General features: G+C 34.6%; 1 protein-coding gene across 5 annotated transcripts in view; it reads left to right on the top strand.

Moving 5' to 3' along the window:
• CCDC91 (coiled-coil domain containing 91) overlaps positions 1-13403 on the top strand; it is a 149878-nt gene that overhangs the window by 20592 nt on the left and 115883 nt on the right. For all 5 annotated transcript variants that reach the window (XM_055712245.1, XM_055712247.1, XM_027815048.2 and 2 more), the window contains exons 2-3: positions 6479-6539; positions 6652-6730. In XM_055712245.1, coding sequence (XP_055568220.1) covers positions 6510-6539; positions 6652-6730 — 109 coding nt within the window. In that variant the 5' untranslated portion in view covers positions 6479-6509. The remainder of the gene's footprint in view (positions 1-6478; positions 6540-6651; positions 6731-13403) is intronic.

Here is a 13403-nt window from a genome sequence, read left to right as displayed (position 1 = left end):
GCCGAAGAATTTAAAGTATCTCTGAGTAAATTTTGTTTCTTCAAAGATTTTTTTTCTTTTTAAGACCATGTTTGTTGTAATTACTAATGCAGTCTAATTTTCCAAATTGAGAGACAGTCCTAAATTTCCCTCTGGCCTCATGTCCTCATGGTCTTGTGATATTAGCCTTTGCTCAATTACATGCTTTCCTTGTTAGATACAGATGATAAATGCTGAAAACTTAATGCGGAATTTAAGAGCTGTTAAGAGTTTTCCTGTTAAAAAACAATACAGAATACCAGATTACTCTTTTTTTTTCCTTACACACACACCCCCCCTTTCTGTAACAAGAGTGTGAACTCCATTCATTAAATAACAAAGCACTAACTGAATGTTAGCTACATGGATCATGGTATCTTTGTAGGAAAATTTTGCATTCAATTTTATTGTATAGTCAGATGCTTTAATAATAAAAAGAAGTCCGCGGAAGCTTTTCATTGCAAACAAGATATTGCCATGAGGTAAATTACAGAATTGGAAGTAAGAAATGGAAAATTCAATCCTTTCAGTATTTTATTTTTATTTGAAGGATTGAGAATTACTGCATCATATTGTTTCATTCTTTTTGAAGAAAAAAACCCCAGAAAAATCACCTACATTTCAGTATCTCATTACAGCTGCTATTTTTAGAAATTGATACATGACAGATATGCTAGAAGAATTTAGCCTTACTGCTACAAAGGGAAGTTAAATTCCTCAATGTAAAAAAAGAATTAAAGCAAAATAAATATTGGCCAGTAGCTATTGTTTAATTTTTGTTTTGACAGTGATCTTTGGTAATGTTTATATAGTTGTTTGTGCCACCAGATTCCATAATAAATGAAAAGTATTCCTCTGATTATGGTCTAAGTGTTATCAAACAGCTTACTTTTAATGCTGAGATCTCAAGCAGGAGTGAAGAGAGAAATCTAAGTTTTTGGTTTGAGTTTTTTAGAAAATTTTACAGCTGCTCTAAATTTATTTTATTTGCCATGATGCTATACGTTCATAGTCTGGTCCTGGGCTCTGTACCCTTTGGGATATGTGTATTGTGTAATCAAGCATTTCTAATTCATGACTTAGTAGGTACTGTAAGTTGTTAAGATGCCACATGCTTATCCTGCGGCTGTAATTGGTATAGATCAGGAGAAAAATCTGTATTGGCTGCATAGAAAGAAGACATTTTATTCCTGTTTTAAAATTGCTAAAAGGTGCTTGGAGGCTTGGCTGAAGATCCATGAGGAAAAGTCCATGTGAGCTGGCTAGAACTTTGTGATACAGATTTATCATCTGTTCTGCTCTTTATCACAGAGGTATTGCCAGTATATATGCTTTCAAAATGACTACTATTTTTTTTTAATACATCTCATACTAATCTTGGATAGGCTTTTTGGAGCCTGCAGTTTCAGCCAAAGATTTATTCTTCAAATAATGCAGTCTATGTTATGTCTGCTAAGAAACAGTTAATTGATTGAACACGTTGAATGAGTAATTTATTAAGCATAAACTTGCATATAAAACTGATAGGTTGTCATAGGTAGGGGTTAAACCACCAACTGTCTTTGCCAGAAATACAAATGCAGCATCCCCACCCTCAGCCAGCTCCACACATGCTGTTCTGACAAAATAAATGGCGATATGCTCTAGAAGTTGTGCCTTTAAGATGTGCAAAATTCTGCAAGTTAGTTACATACTGAAAATTAGAGGCCAAGTAATATAGCATCCAGTTGAATGTACCTGGCAAATTAGTTGTCTTTACAGATACATACAAAGATAAATTGATCATAAAATTTATATTTGGTTTATCAAGTAATAGATCAGGTCGGGATAAATTTGAATTCTCACTAACCAGAGGTAAACATTTAAGTGAATGAAGAATCCTTCTTAATCCACTATTTGATGTTTTTACCACTTTTTCCTTTTGGAGATGAAGAATACCAGGATTTCTGGTGGGCTTACAACATTCCTTCTCCTCCTAACCGTTGGAACGGGGAAGAGGGGCTTCGTTCCAAGCTTATTTTTTTGTTTTATTCCTTGTGAATGGCTCTTGATCTTTCTGCATATAAAAAGATTTTGTAATGTGTGTTAGGGAACTGCATTTCACAAAGTTCTCATGGCCTATGTAAAGCTGATGGTCAGGCTTTGGTGACTGCATTTTGTATAGGAAAGCTTGCTACTCTCTTGGATAGGCAGAGCTATCTGTGTGTGGATACATTGGCCATCCATTACCAGTCCCGGAGAAGGCAGTCTTGGGCAACCTGATCTGAAAGCAGTGCTGACCTTGCTTTTGAGCAGGACCTTGGACTGGATGGCCTGCTTGTCTTAATTCTGGCCTAAATTATTGTAGGATTTGATGAATACAAATTGTTGATAAAATCTGCTGAAAATGCAGGAGCTTACATATTTTGTAATCCATGAAAAGTTTCCTTCTTTTCACAGGAGTGTGACTGGAGAGCTTCTGAAGCCTTTTAGGGCATGACTCTCTCGAACTGTAATGTTTTGGGAATGGCCTGGATGGATGACCTACTGTGTCTTTTCCAACCATAATTTCTATGAATCTGTAATTTTGAGGTTGACTTCTTGTTGCCCAACTTTACAGTTACTTAATTCCAGTATCAGGCATATTTTAAGACACCACATTTAGTCATGGCAAGACTGTGTGGGCTGTTTCGTCTTTTTGTGTTGTTTTTTAAATCCTTCTGAAGATTGTCAGCACTTAATGTATTCTTTCCTATTCCAGTGCCACAAATAATGTTCCTAGCCTGTGAGGAAAGAGAAGTCTTATTGCCCATTTTGGAATAGATGATTGATTTAAAAAAGCTGCTCCCAAAACTGTTGAGTTATATGTGAGGTGTTAGGCTAATTCTGCTGTTTATTTATACCAGAAGTGCATTTCCATCACCAGAATAAGGGGTAGAATTGAAAAATTGTGTATTTGGTCATATTTTCAGTATTGTTATCAGTTAAGTTTATAACGTATTATTCAAACATTTTTTAGAGCTAAATGGCATGTGTACTTTTGAGGGCTATGAAAGACTTGTAGCTAAAAATAGGCTTGATTCTTCATTTCTTTCTAAAGGGTTCTTGAAACACTGGTGTGGCCCTGTTCCCTTCTCCTTGCTGAAAATCACCCTTTTTATGCAAGAAGAGATATCTTTTTGGAAAGACATCTTCTAGGAAGAGCTCTTTCACAAACACTCTTTGAAGAGAGCACCTCACCCTTTGAGTTTTTGAAGTGGATGCTTTCTGTCCTAATTTGCTGCCTGCTTACTTATGATAAATGCAAAGTTTGCTAGTTTCTGATATTTTTATAATTTTTTTTTTTTTTTGCCTACAGCAAACAAAGCATGTAAACAAATCAGGATTTCTTTCTGGTGGACTAGAAATTTAGCTTTGCCTCTGAAAACAGAGGCATGTATGAATGTATATTATACATATACAAATAGCAAACAGTCTTTCCTAGGTGGCTGAGAATCACTTAGCCTAGAATTCCTGTGGGTTCTCCAAAGAACTGGAAACTGGAGGATTGGCAGTTAGGCATGAAAACACCATTGATACTACTGGGACTTGCTTGGAGTCTGTTTCTCTTTTTTTCCATTTAAATGATGTGTGGAATAATTCATAGATCATGCTGTTACAGCCATGAAATGTCTGTGTTAAAATTTGTGGAGTAAGGTAATCTTAGGTCAAAATAGTATTGTGATCATTACCAGATTACGAAAACTGTATATGAAATGTGGCAACAAAGATGGTAGATTCAATAAGATGTTTCTCCATTTATTTTTTTTTTCTTCTGCACTACATCCTTTTTCTCTATCAAAAGTTACTTCTGTTTTATGTATACATAGGTTCTTACAAATTTCTTGTTGGGGTTTATGTTGCATCCTCGCTAGTGTTTAACACAGTTTTGCCTATAGAGGTTTCTGTCCTTTACTCCCTTATAAGTAGTTAATCACATCTTAGCATGCTATTTTTCATATTTGATAGGTATTTTTGTTTACCTTTTAATTTTTTTTTTTAAATAAGACTCTCCCATTTTAGCGTGTCTTTCCAAAATGGCTTTAATTCGTGTTGCACTCCTCTGAACTTGTTCTAGTTTGTCTTTTTGAAACAGTGCTGACTATGGAGTGCACTTTCTCCATCCAAGACAATCAGTTCTGAGACAATGGGAATAATGTCTCTTGCTTTTCGGGAGAAAATCTGGTGGGCTCTTTCGAAGTAATTATTTTGAAGTAACTTGGGTAGAGCCTGTAGGACCTGTTGATATGATACATAGTGTATTCATAAAACACCAGTTTGCCTTTCTAAAGCCTCTCTTTCTCCAGCTGACTGCTCTGATTGCTACTTGAATGCTGCATTTTGCAGTACCTATATAAATCACCTATATAAATCAGTCTGGTTTGGGTGGCGTTTAATAATAGGTAGCATGAATACATTGACATTCCCAGTTTGTGCATTGCTGACTGCTTCAGCAGTGGTGTTCTATCTATACAACTTCCATTGCTTTCATTTCTGTGTGTATGTGTTATATTTTTGAGTTAATATATTAAAGCTCTGATTGTTAATGGAATGCATGAATGTTTGACTGGTTAAGGTTAGCATTGATGGAAAAAATACCCAGCTACCTTCTTTCTCTCTTAAAGAATAAATCAGCACAAAACCTAACAAACACAAAACCATTAAAACTCCTTGCAGTCCCTAAAAAGATACTTACTACTTATAGCACATGTGTATACTGGATAATATACTTTAACCAAATCTGTCTGCTTACACTGTGACCGTGGTGATTTAAACTATTTGAATTGGAGTCTTTCTTGGTAGTGATTTTCAGCAGTGGATATAAACGGAAAGTGTCCCCTTCTGACATTCTAGTACTTTAATTTGAAGATTTCCTCCAAACCCTTTGAATTCTTCTGTTTCTGAGCGTGTGCTTGCACAGTAATAAAAGTTTCTCCAGCCTATAGTCTATTTTGACTGAAGTCAATTCACTTTACAAACATTTTGACATTCTATAAAGACCCTAAAGGTTCTTTGGCTCATCATTCGCATATCAGAATTATATATATATATTTTTAAATAGGTAATATGCCATTCTTTGAACACCCGTGTATATCTTGAGTTACTTTCATTAGCTGAGTAACTTAGCCTGCATTTTTGTAAAAAGAACAGCAGTTTAACTATAAATATATGAAAATGCCACAGAATTCAGGGCTACAACTCAAAAATGCTGATCAGTTTGTAAAATCTAAATCAGCCCCTCCATGAAACCTAGGGAAGGACCTCTGTGGTAGCAGAAAAATTTCCAGAAATTCACCACAGTCTTTTTCTAAGTTGCAGTTTGTGCTGACATTGCCAGACAGCTAAGAAGAGATGGGAAAAGCAGGAAATCTTTTTGGATTTAATCTCAGTGATTTGAAAATGGAAAATGTTTTATTTTAAATTATAAACAAAAAAACCTATAAAATCCATGATATATAGTGATCACTTTAAATTGCATCATCTTCATTACTAATTAAGAAAATTCTTCATTTTGGAATCTGATGGTCAGAATTCCTACTTCCTGGACTGTTTTGGTTTTTTTGTTTTGTTTGTTTGCTGTTTGTTTGTTTTTTAAAATACATATCCAGACTAGGTTATTTGCTGTTTTCAGTTCATTTGTTGAGGTACTGGGGACTTGACTGCTGTATTTGAGAGCAATAGATACAGCTTTTAAAGTACCATCTTTCTGTTTTCTCATCTTGGAAAGCTTTTTCTGCATCCTTGCTTTCAGAAGTTGTTTGACAATATTGATGGGCAGTGCTTATCTTTTCCCTTGAAGCTATTCAAATTCCTTCATTTTTTTCATTTATCTTGATCAATAAAAAATTACTTCTTGAGAGATCTTGCAGTTCTAGCCCTTGAATCCTGTATCTGAAAAAGTTTTGATTTAGGTCCTTTGATCTTTTGTAGAACTTGTAAGTTAGGAAGACTTCAGGTAACCTGTGGCGATGAGTACTTGGATGAAGGACTGAATACTCATTTCTAAATGAGGAGGTGATGAGGTTATGAAGAGCACATAGGTAAGCTAGGGAGCAGTTGTATCCAAGTGAAGGTCTCTACTCATCTGTCACGTAACTGAAGTACAGATACATGAGTCATTTTGTCTTTTGACTTCTAGTTGATCAGAAAGTCCAACACCTTTCTCCATGAGTCATTTTGTCTTTTGACTTCTAGTTGATCAGAAAGTCCAACACCTTTCTCTTATGAGACTGGCGAATTAAATACACCCATTTTCCTGTACCATAGAACGTTGTATTACTCCATACTGCTGGGCTTTCAAGGTTTGACCACAGTGACTTGCTCTACCCAAGTCTGTCCTTTAAAACTAAGAAATACCTTTGGTTTTATGAAGTTTTTATTGTTATTTTAAGGTAAAGGAAATATAATAATTCAGCAGCTGTGTTTTTGTTTTTAAATCAAGATTTCTGCTGTATTCTAGTACCATTTGAAGGATGGATGACGATGACTTTGGAGGATTTGAGGTATGTTATTCAGATGACTTAATTTTGAAATTTAACTTTTTAACTATTATAGGAATTTATAGCATTTTGTAAAATGCTATGTGTTACAATAATACTTTTTTTGTGTTTCTAGGCAGCAGAGAGTTATGAGTTTGGAGATGGTGAAAAGCAGACTATATCCCCTGCTATTGCTTGGGCAGCATTTCCTACAGGTATTGGTAAAATCACTATAAAAATTCTTAATAATGTATTGCTGTCCTTATGTATTCACTATAAATACTAGTACCCAAAAGGGTGTATATGCACAATAAAAGAATGGTCAGCAGTGAAATCTAGTATAAGAATATTCCTGAATAATTTTGGGAAGTTGCCCTTCTCAAAGTTAAACTTTTTTGAGGAATGAAAGTGAAGTATGGTTTGTCCAGGTCAACGCCTGATTGGCTTCTCATGGGAAGAAGAAATAGAGCTTCTTCATTCGAAGGATATTCTTACTTTTGAGTGTGGAATGTCTCTTGCAAATGATAGGGAAATGTACAAAAAGTAAACCTAAAAATAAGACTTGCACATGTTGCTTCCTCCATTAGATTTCGTTGACTCTGATAGTGTCTCTTAGGTGCTTTGTGGGGGGGAGGAATGATCTTTTTTTACTTAAGCAGTTTTTAAAAGTAGAAAATACATGACACATCCTTTATCTTAAGCAGAAGCTGAAACATCATGGAGCTACTTTTATTCATTTATACAAATGCCCGGTGCGTGTCTGGATTTTAAGAAATTGAAAAAAGCTCATTGATAGTGGATAAATGTGCAATAGCAGAGCAACTAAAAGATTAAAGAGGTGTAACTGATTGGCAGTTGATTTTGTTGTGGGATTTTAGTTTAGATTTCACTATTTTCATAAACAGAAACATCACTTTAGCAGCATTAGGAAGAAAAAAGCAAGCTCTATTTTAACCTTTGGTCAGGAACTAAAGACTTCTGCTTGTTGTTATATTATTATGCTAAATAAATTGTGCAAACTAATTATATTTTTAAACATAAAGGTATTTTTCTCATTATGAGCTCTCCATAAATCATACTTTTCGAATGTTTTTATTTGTTTATTTCTGGTGCTACTGGCTTTCATCCATTACTGAATAATTTATTTTATTCGTCATTGAAATAAAGGAAAACAAATAATAAGGAAACTATATTTTCCCAAATAACTTTATTATTAATTTTGACTGCTAGTAAAAAATACTGCTTCAATTCATTAGCATATTTGAATGTGTTTAAATTAAATCCAATACAGCTATGTGGTATGTATCTCATGAAGTCTAATTTAAACCTAACAAGGTGTGTAGAATTTAAATTATTTGTAAGTAACACAAAAGTTTTTTGTATGATTTAAGTGACACAGAAGTTTTAGGGTAGTTTATACCAAGGTATTTTAAGTCTTTCAAAATTAAAATAATTTGAATTTGGAAATAATTCCTTGCATTTGGAATATTTTGTTACTGTAAAAATCTTTAGGTGACTTTTTCATGCAAATGTTGCTGTGAACAAATGAACTTATTTAAAGAGGCGAGTTTTTAATAGGGTCAATCAAAATGCTCGTTAGGCATTGACTTGTAACTTAATGTTTTTAGTAACAGAAATGACAGAGTTTTCTGCCTACTGTTATTTATCTAAGTTGTTCTTGTCTTACTGACTGACCAATTTCTAGGGTAAGTTTTGCTGAAAAATGTCAGAAATGTATTTTAGTGCTATTGAGATTATTTTCATAAATTTCAAGTGTGATACAGTTATATACAACCAAGATTCGGTGAACTTTATGGAAGGAGGACTATGTTACCCATCTCATTGATTTCCTGCATATCTGATGTTTTTAAGATGTAAAAAGTTATAAAACAAAACACTGAAGCCTGTTGCAGTATTTCTCAGCATGCAGGAATAAATCAGAAATTATTTCTAAGGCTCCAGTGTTCATTACAGTGATCAATTTTGCCCTTGAAACTTGTCTTGGGCTTCCTACTATCGTTTTGAATATTGATTTAATATTTTCGGTAGACAACATTGTGATGAAATGTTTATTGGTATGTGCAAATAGTCTTTTCTATGCATTGTTTTGGAAATTGTTTATTAGCTGTGTTTGCTGGTTCAGAAAGGGAGAAAAGTAAGAATTTGTACAGCAGAAATACTATACTCTTCTTTCTCCTTCCATCAGGACAGTTAACAGAGAACATGCATCTCTTTCTGCTAGGCTTCTCTAGCAGTGTCACCTGATAGGAAAAGACTGGTTTTATTCTGAATGGCAAAACTGGTAACAAATTTGTTTGTTTTTTATCTCTTATGGTTGCAGGTTTGAATTAGAACCCATCATAGCAGGTGCTTTTTAAACATGGAAATAGAGCATAGGGCAGGTCTGAAGACCTTAGCTCTGTGAAAGTATGCATTATGAGTATGAAGAAGTTAGCAGTAGTGAAGAAAAATAACATGCATTTGTGCAGTCCTGTTACTTAGATGTCTTTGCTACTACTGTTAGCAAAGTCCAAAGAACCACCTGTTGTATTGGGTCTGTTCCTTCTGATTGTTTAACTGAGGTAGAAAAAAGTCCTTAATTAGTGTCATTGTATATGTGATGGATTTCTTTTTTCCTTTCCAGCCTTAACATGAAGTACTAAAAAGAATCACTACAGTATGCCCAGTGCCTGGGCTTTTGGAGAGATGTGAGGGAACTACTCAAACATCAGTGTTTTCTTAGCTTGGATTCGGTAAATGCATTTGTAAAGTTGGAGAGGCAAATGTTAAAAAAACAATGACCACAAAACGAAAACACTTTGGGAATAAAAAGTAGTTCTTTGAAAAGATGAGATCTCTCTAATTTGATTTTTTAAGAACTCTAAGATAAATTATGGAATATTCTAGTGCCTTATCTCTAGTCCACCTAGTTCCCAGAAGATATTCAGAGAGGCTGACTGTAATAATTATTATGGCTGGCCAGAAAACTCATGATATTTTCTTGGTTTGTTAGTGTAAGGTGTGTTTCAGGGGGTTTTGCTCTTTGGATTCATAAGCTAACTTTTCTGAGAAAAAGAATGTAACACTTATACTGTTTTCAAATAATTTCATTTATTGAACATTAATATTAAACAATTAAACTGAGCTATTTTTCATACAGTGGTCAAATCTAACTGCAAATGCGGTATTATTGACTTAGGTGTTTGGGGGTAACTTTACATACTTTTTAACTAAGAAAGTAACTCTGAAGTATTTTAGACTCTAATATGGTCCTTACAACTGATAAAAAAGAGTCTTCAATGAAATAATTATTAGTAAGTTAGTTTTGCTTTGTTTTGTCTTTAGATGCTTAGCAGTAGAAACACGTTGTTATGCAACTTAATAAAAATAAGGTTTTAAGAGCAATGTCAATTTGCAGTTCAGTAAATGTGTCCTGGAACACTGAAGTGCCTACTTTTGTTGTTGTCGATATGTTTTAGGGTTTTTTTCTTCCTCAAGAAGAGTTGTATAAACTGTCAGTTTTCTTGCACTTCTGTGGGTGTCAGGTTGTCTACCTTTATGCCTGCAAGGAGAATCTTGAAATTTAGCACTGTGCTTGCATGTCGACAGAGTCTGGGTTTAGCTCCGCTTTTCTAAGGTTATGAAGAATATGTTTGTTGCTTATAGTGAATAGTAGGAACAGGATCTGGGTCTCTACATGTTGTGTCAGCGTTTCATTTTGGCAGGAATTCTTTGGATATCAGAAGGAGCTCATGTGATGAAGCAGGTGGTAAAACCAAGCAGATGTTCAGCAAAGGACTCTTTTGGAGCCTTGTGAATCTATCTGTTGCAGATTGTTCTAAGTAAAACAAAAGTTCTTTAAAAGAAAAGTAAAAACAAAACAGGGTGAGCGGTGCTTTTTCAGTGAAATTAAGACAGAATTCCCATCTGGGAATGAGATGGAAGTGCAGTCTGAGCAGGTGTTTCTGATTAAAGCTGTGCAGATTCAGAATGATTTTGTTTACAAGTGTTAGGTTAAACCAGATTCATGGCAGTGTTAACAGTGGATGAGGTGGAGAGTTTTTTGTTTGGTTTTTTTTGGCTTCATTTGGTGAGGAGATGAGGCTTATGCTATTGTTTTTTGTACCTGTTCTTCCAGTAAAGATTTTGAATATGTTGCTTAGTTTTAGTGAAATTGTTTATAGTCTCAGTTAATTGCACTTTTCTTTTTTTTAATCAGGAATTGAGTAATGATCCAGCTTGACCTGGTGCTTCACCAGAGAAAAGGAAGGTTGAGTCCAGTCACTGTAGATTCTATAGTGTTGGAATATATTTGGAGATTTAGAAGAGCTATAACCTGTAGCTGCCATCTAGGACTGTGGGAGATGGCCGAACTGAAAGACCTAAGAGACAAGAACACACCTGTATGCAAACCAGCACTAGAGTATAAACATCTCAATTTCACTGTTTTGCATGACCTAGGTGACCTCCATTTGTTTAATGGAAATGTAATCAGTTCACTCCATGAACTGGAGCGCTGTTCAGATGCCCAAAAGCTGGGTTCACCTTTTAAGGGGAGCTTGAGTAGCTAGCTGCTTTGTGTCCATCAGTTGTATTGACCAAGTATCTACTAACTGTAATGCTCACATAGCCATATAAGTTTACGTGCCTTAATGTGGAGCCATATTGCATTCCCAAGTTTCATTGGTTTAGCTTCTTACAGGGTAAGATTTTTCTTTAATTTTCTTCTATCCTTTGGCCACATACATTAGAAAAATTGCTAGTTTTTATATGTGGCCTCCAGTCTGTATTGATCCAAGGTTGTTTTATTTATTAATTTTGGACTGAAACATTATATCTGTACTTCCTGTCACAAAGGTGTTTCAGAGGAGCTCTATTTATTTGTTTATTTTATTTATTAAGTTATTTTGGGAATCTTCTTGAATCTTTTCTGTGCTTTGTGTCATGTCAATATGTTTACCTTCCTTAAGAAGAACTAGAGGTAGCTTATGTAATTTTGAAGCTCTTTATTTACCCTTTGATTTAATTTGGCCAAGTATTAGGTTTGGTCGTATAGTGAGAATTCTTAGTGCCTGCTTTGAATAACAGAACATCCTCCAAATTCCTGGAGAAGATTTTTCTCCTTGTTCTAATACTCTTTTATTAACAATGCATGTGGACTGTATATATGCAAAGCATATTTTTCATGTTTCAACTAAGCATTCAGTAGTTCTGATGGTCTTGTTTGTAGCATTGAAAAAAGATGTTTTAAGTCTATATGACAAGTGATGGGGTGATGTGTGCTGGTGTGCAGCCATGTAAGAAGAGATCTGCATTGCTTGGAAGGTGCTGTTTTCAGCTGTTGTGTTGAAATGGTTGTTTTCAGTTGTTTCTTTTCGTGTTAAATTCTGTGTTTCTGCAGAATACTAACATCTTGACTTGGGAAGGGTGGTGGAGGGGTGATAAATAGTAGCAGGACAGTATTATATCCTTAAAAAGATTGGAGGGAATTGGCTTTATTCCTTGCCATGATTGGACAGGGTTTAAAGGTCTTTGCTGATAATGGTATAAAGCCTCATTTAACTCTGGAATGGTCCTGTTTTTTGTTTGCTAATATTTCCTTTACCTGGGTTATGCTGCTTTGAAAATGAGTCATATAACTTTTCAGATTTGATTATCTGAAATTAACATATGGTTAAAAGATTGTCTTGTTGCATGTCTATTAGATTACATAACACCTCCTCTCTCTCTTCCTTAATGGTTGCCAAACTGCTTTAAAAGACAGTCATATTGACTGAATATTTTGCCAGGTTTCTGGAAGCCTTTGAAATAAAACTAAACAAAACTGATGGGAATGAGTTCTCAGTTCTCTTAAGTTGTGTAGTCATTGAATACTGAAAGATTTGTTTCTGAGGTTCAACTAAATGGTTACAGTGCTGTAAACTTTTGGTAGCTGTATATAAATTTTACTTAAATAAGAAGTTAGAAAATAAATCAGTATTTCCATATGGCCTGGGATTTAAGCTGTTGGAATAGTGTTACTTATTTTCTAGAGTAGTTTGGCTTTGAAAGGATAAAATGTGGGGAAGAGCTTTCTGCTGTGAACTAAAAGAAATCATCTTGAAAGTACATTAGAGTCGGTTTTCTTCCTCTCTGTATGTTGATGTATGACTGTAAACTGGTATGTATAGAGAAGCAGCGAAGTGTTTCCTGTTGATAGGAGGACATTCGTGCTCATTGAAGCCGACAGAGAAATTGCTGTCAACTTCAGTGTTACGTAGACATTTACCTGTTGATCCTAACTCTGATACCCCAGTGGATGTGGAAATACACCTCATTCTGGTGAACTGGTGATCTGCAAATACAGTGATTAAAAGTATTGGGTTTGGAAAGGGAGAAATTGGGAAGTGTGTTAAGGAAAAAAAAAAAAAACAACACCCTGAAAATTGCTAAGGTAACTACTAAAACTTACAGTTTTGCCAATACTATGCATGCCATCTGAGAACCTTATGACATTTATTATGGCCCTATTGGGTGTCAATTGATATCTATTGTTGTACCCTTCTACTCATTCTTTAAGCAGTATAACCTTTTTTAATAGTTATCCATATACAATGAGGTAAAAACAGTGTAAACATAGGAAATACTTTGTTTTGAATTAAATTTATTAATTCTTGCTTCTTGTTTTGTGGGAAAAGAATTTTTTGTAATACATATTTTGGAACAGATTCTATTCTTTCATAAACTAAGTTTTTCACAAACAATGATAAGCTCATTTTATTGGGTGTTTGTTACTTATGTATTTTAGAATGCATTTGACATATGCTGTTGTGTGCTAGTTTGCCGTGTATTGGCAAAAGTAAATTGGTTGAGTTATGTAAATACAATAGTTTTCAATTTATTTTTCCC

This window comes from Falco cherrug, chromosome 5, assembly GCF_023634085.1.
Source record: "Falco cherrug isolate bFalChe1 chromosome 5, bFalChe1.pri, whole genome shotgun sequence".
NCBI classification, from domain to species: domain Eukaryota; kingdom Metazoa; phylum Chordata; class Aves; order Falconiformes; family Falconidae; genus Falco; species Falco cherrug.
The sequence above is the reverse complement of the archived record's forward strand: the minus strand, read 5'-3'. Positions and strand labels throughout refer to the sequence as shown.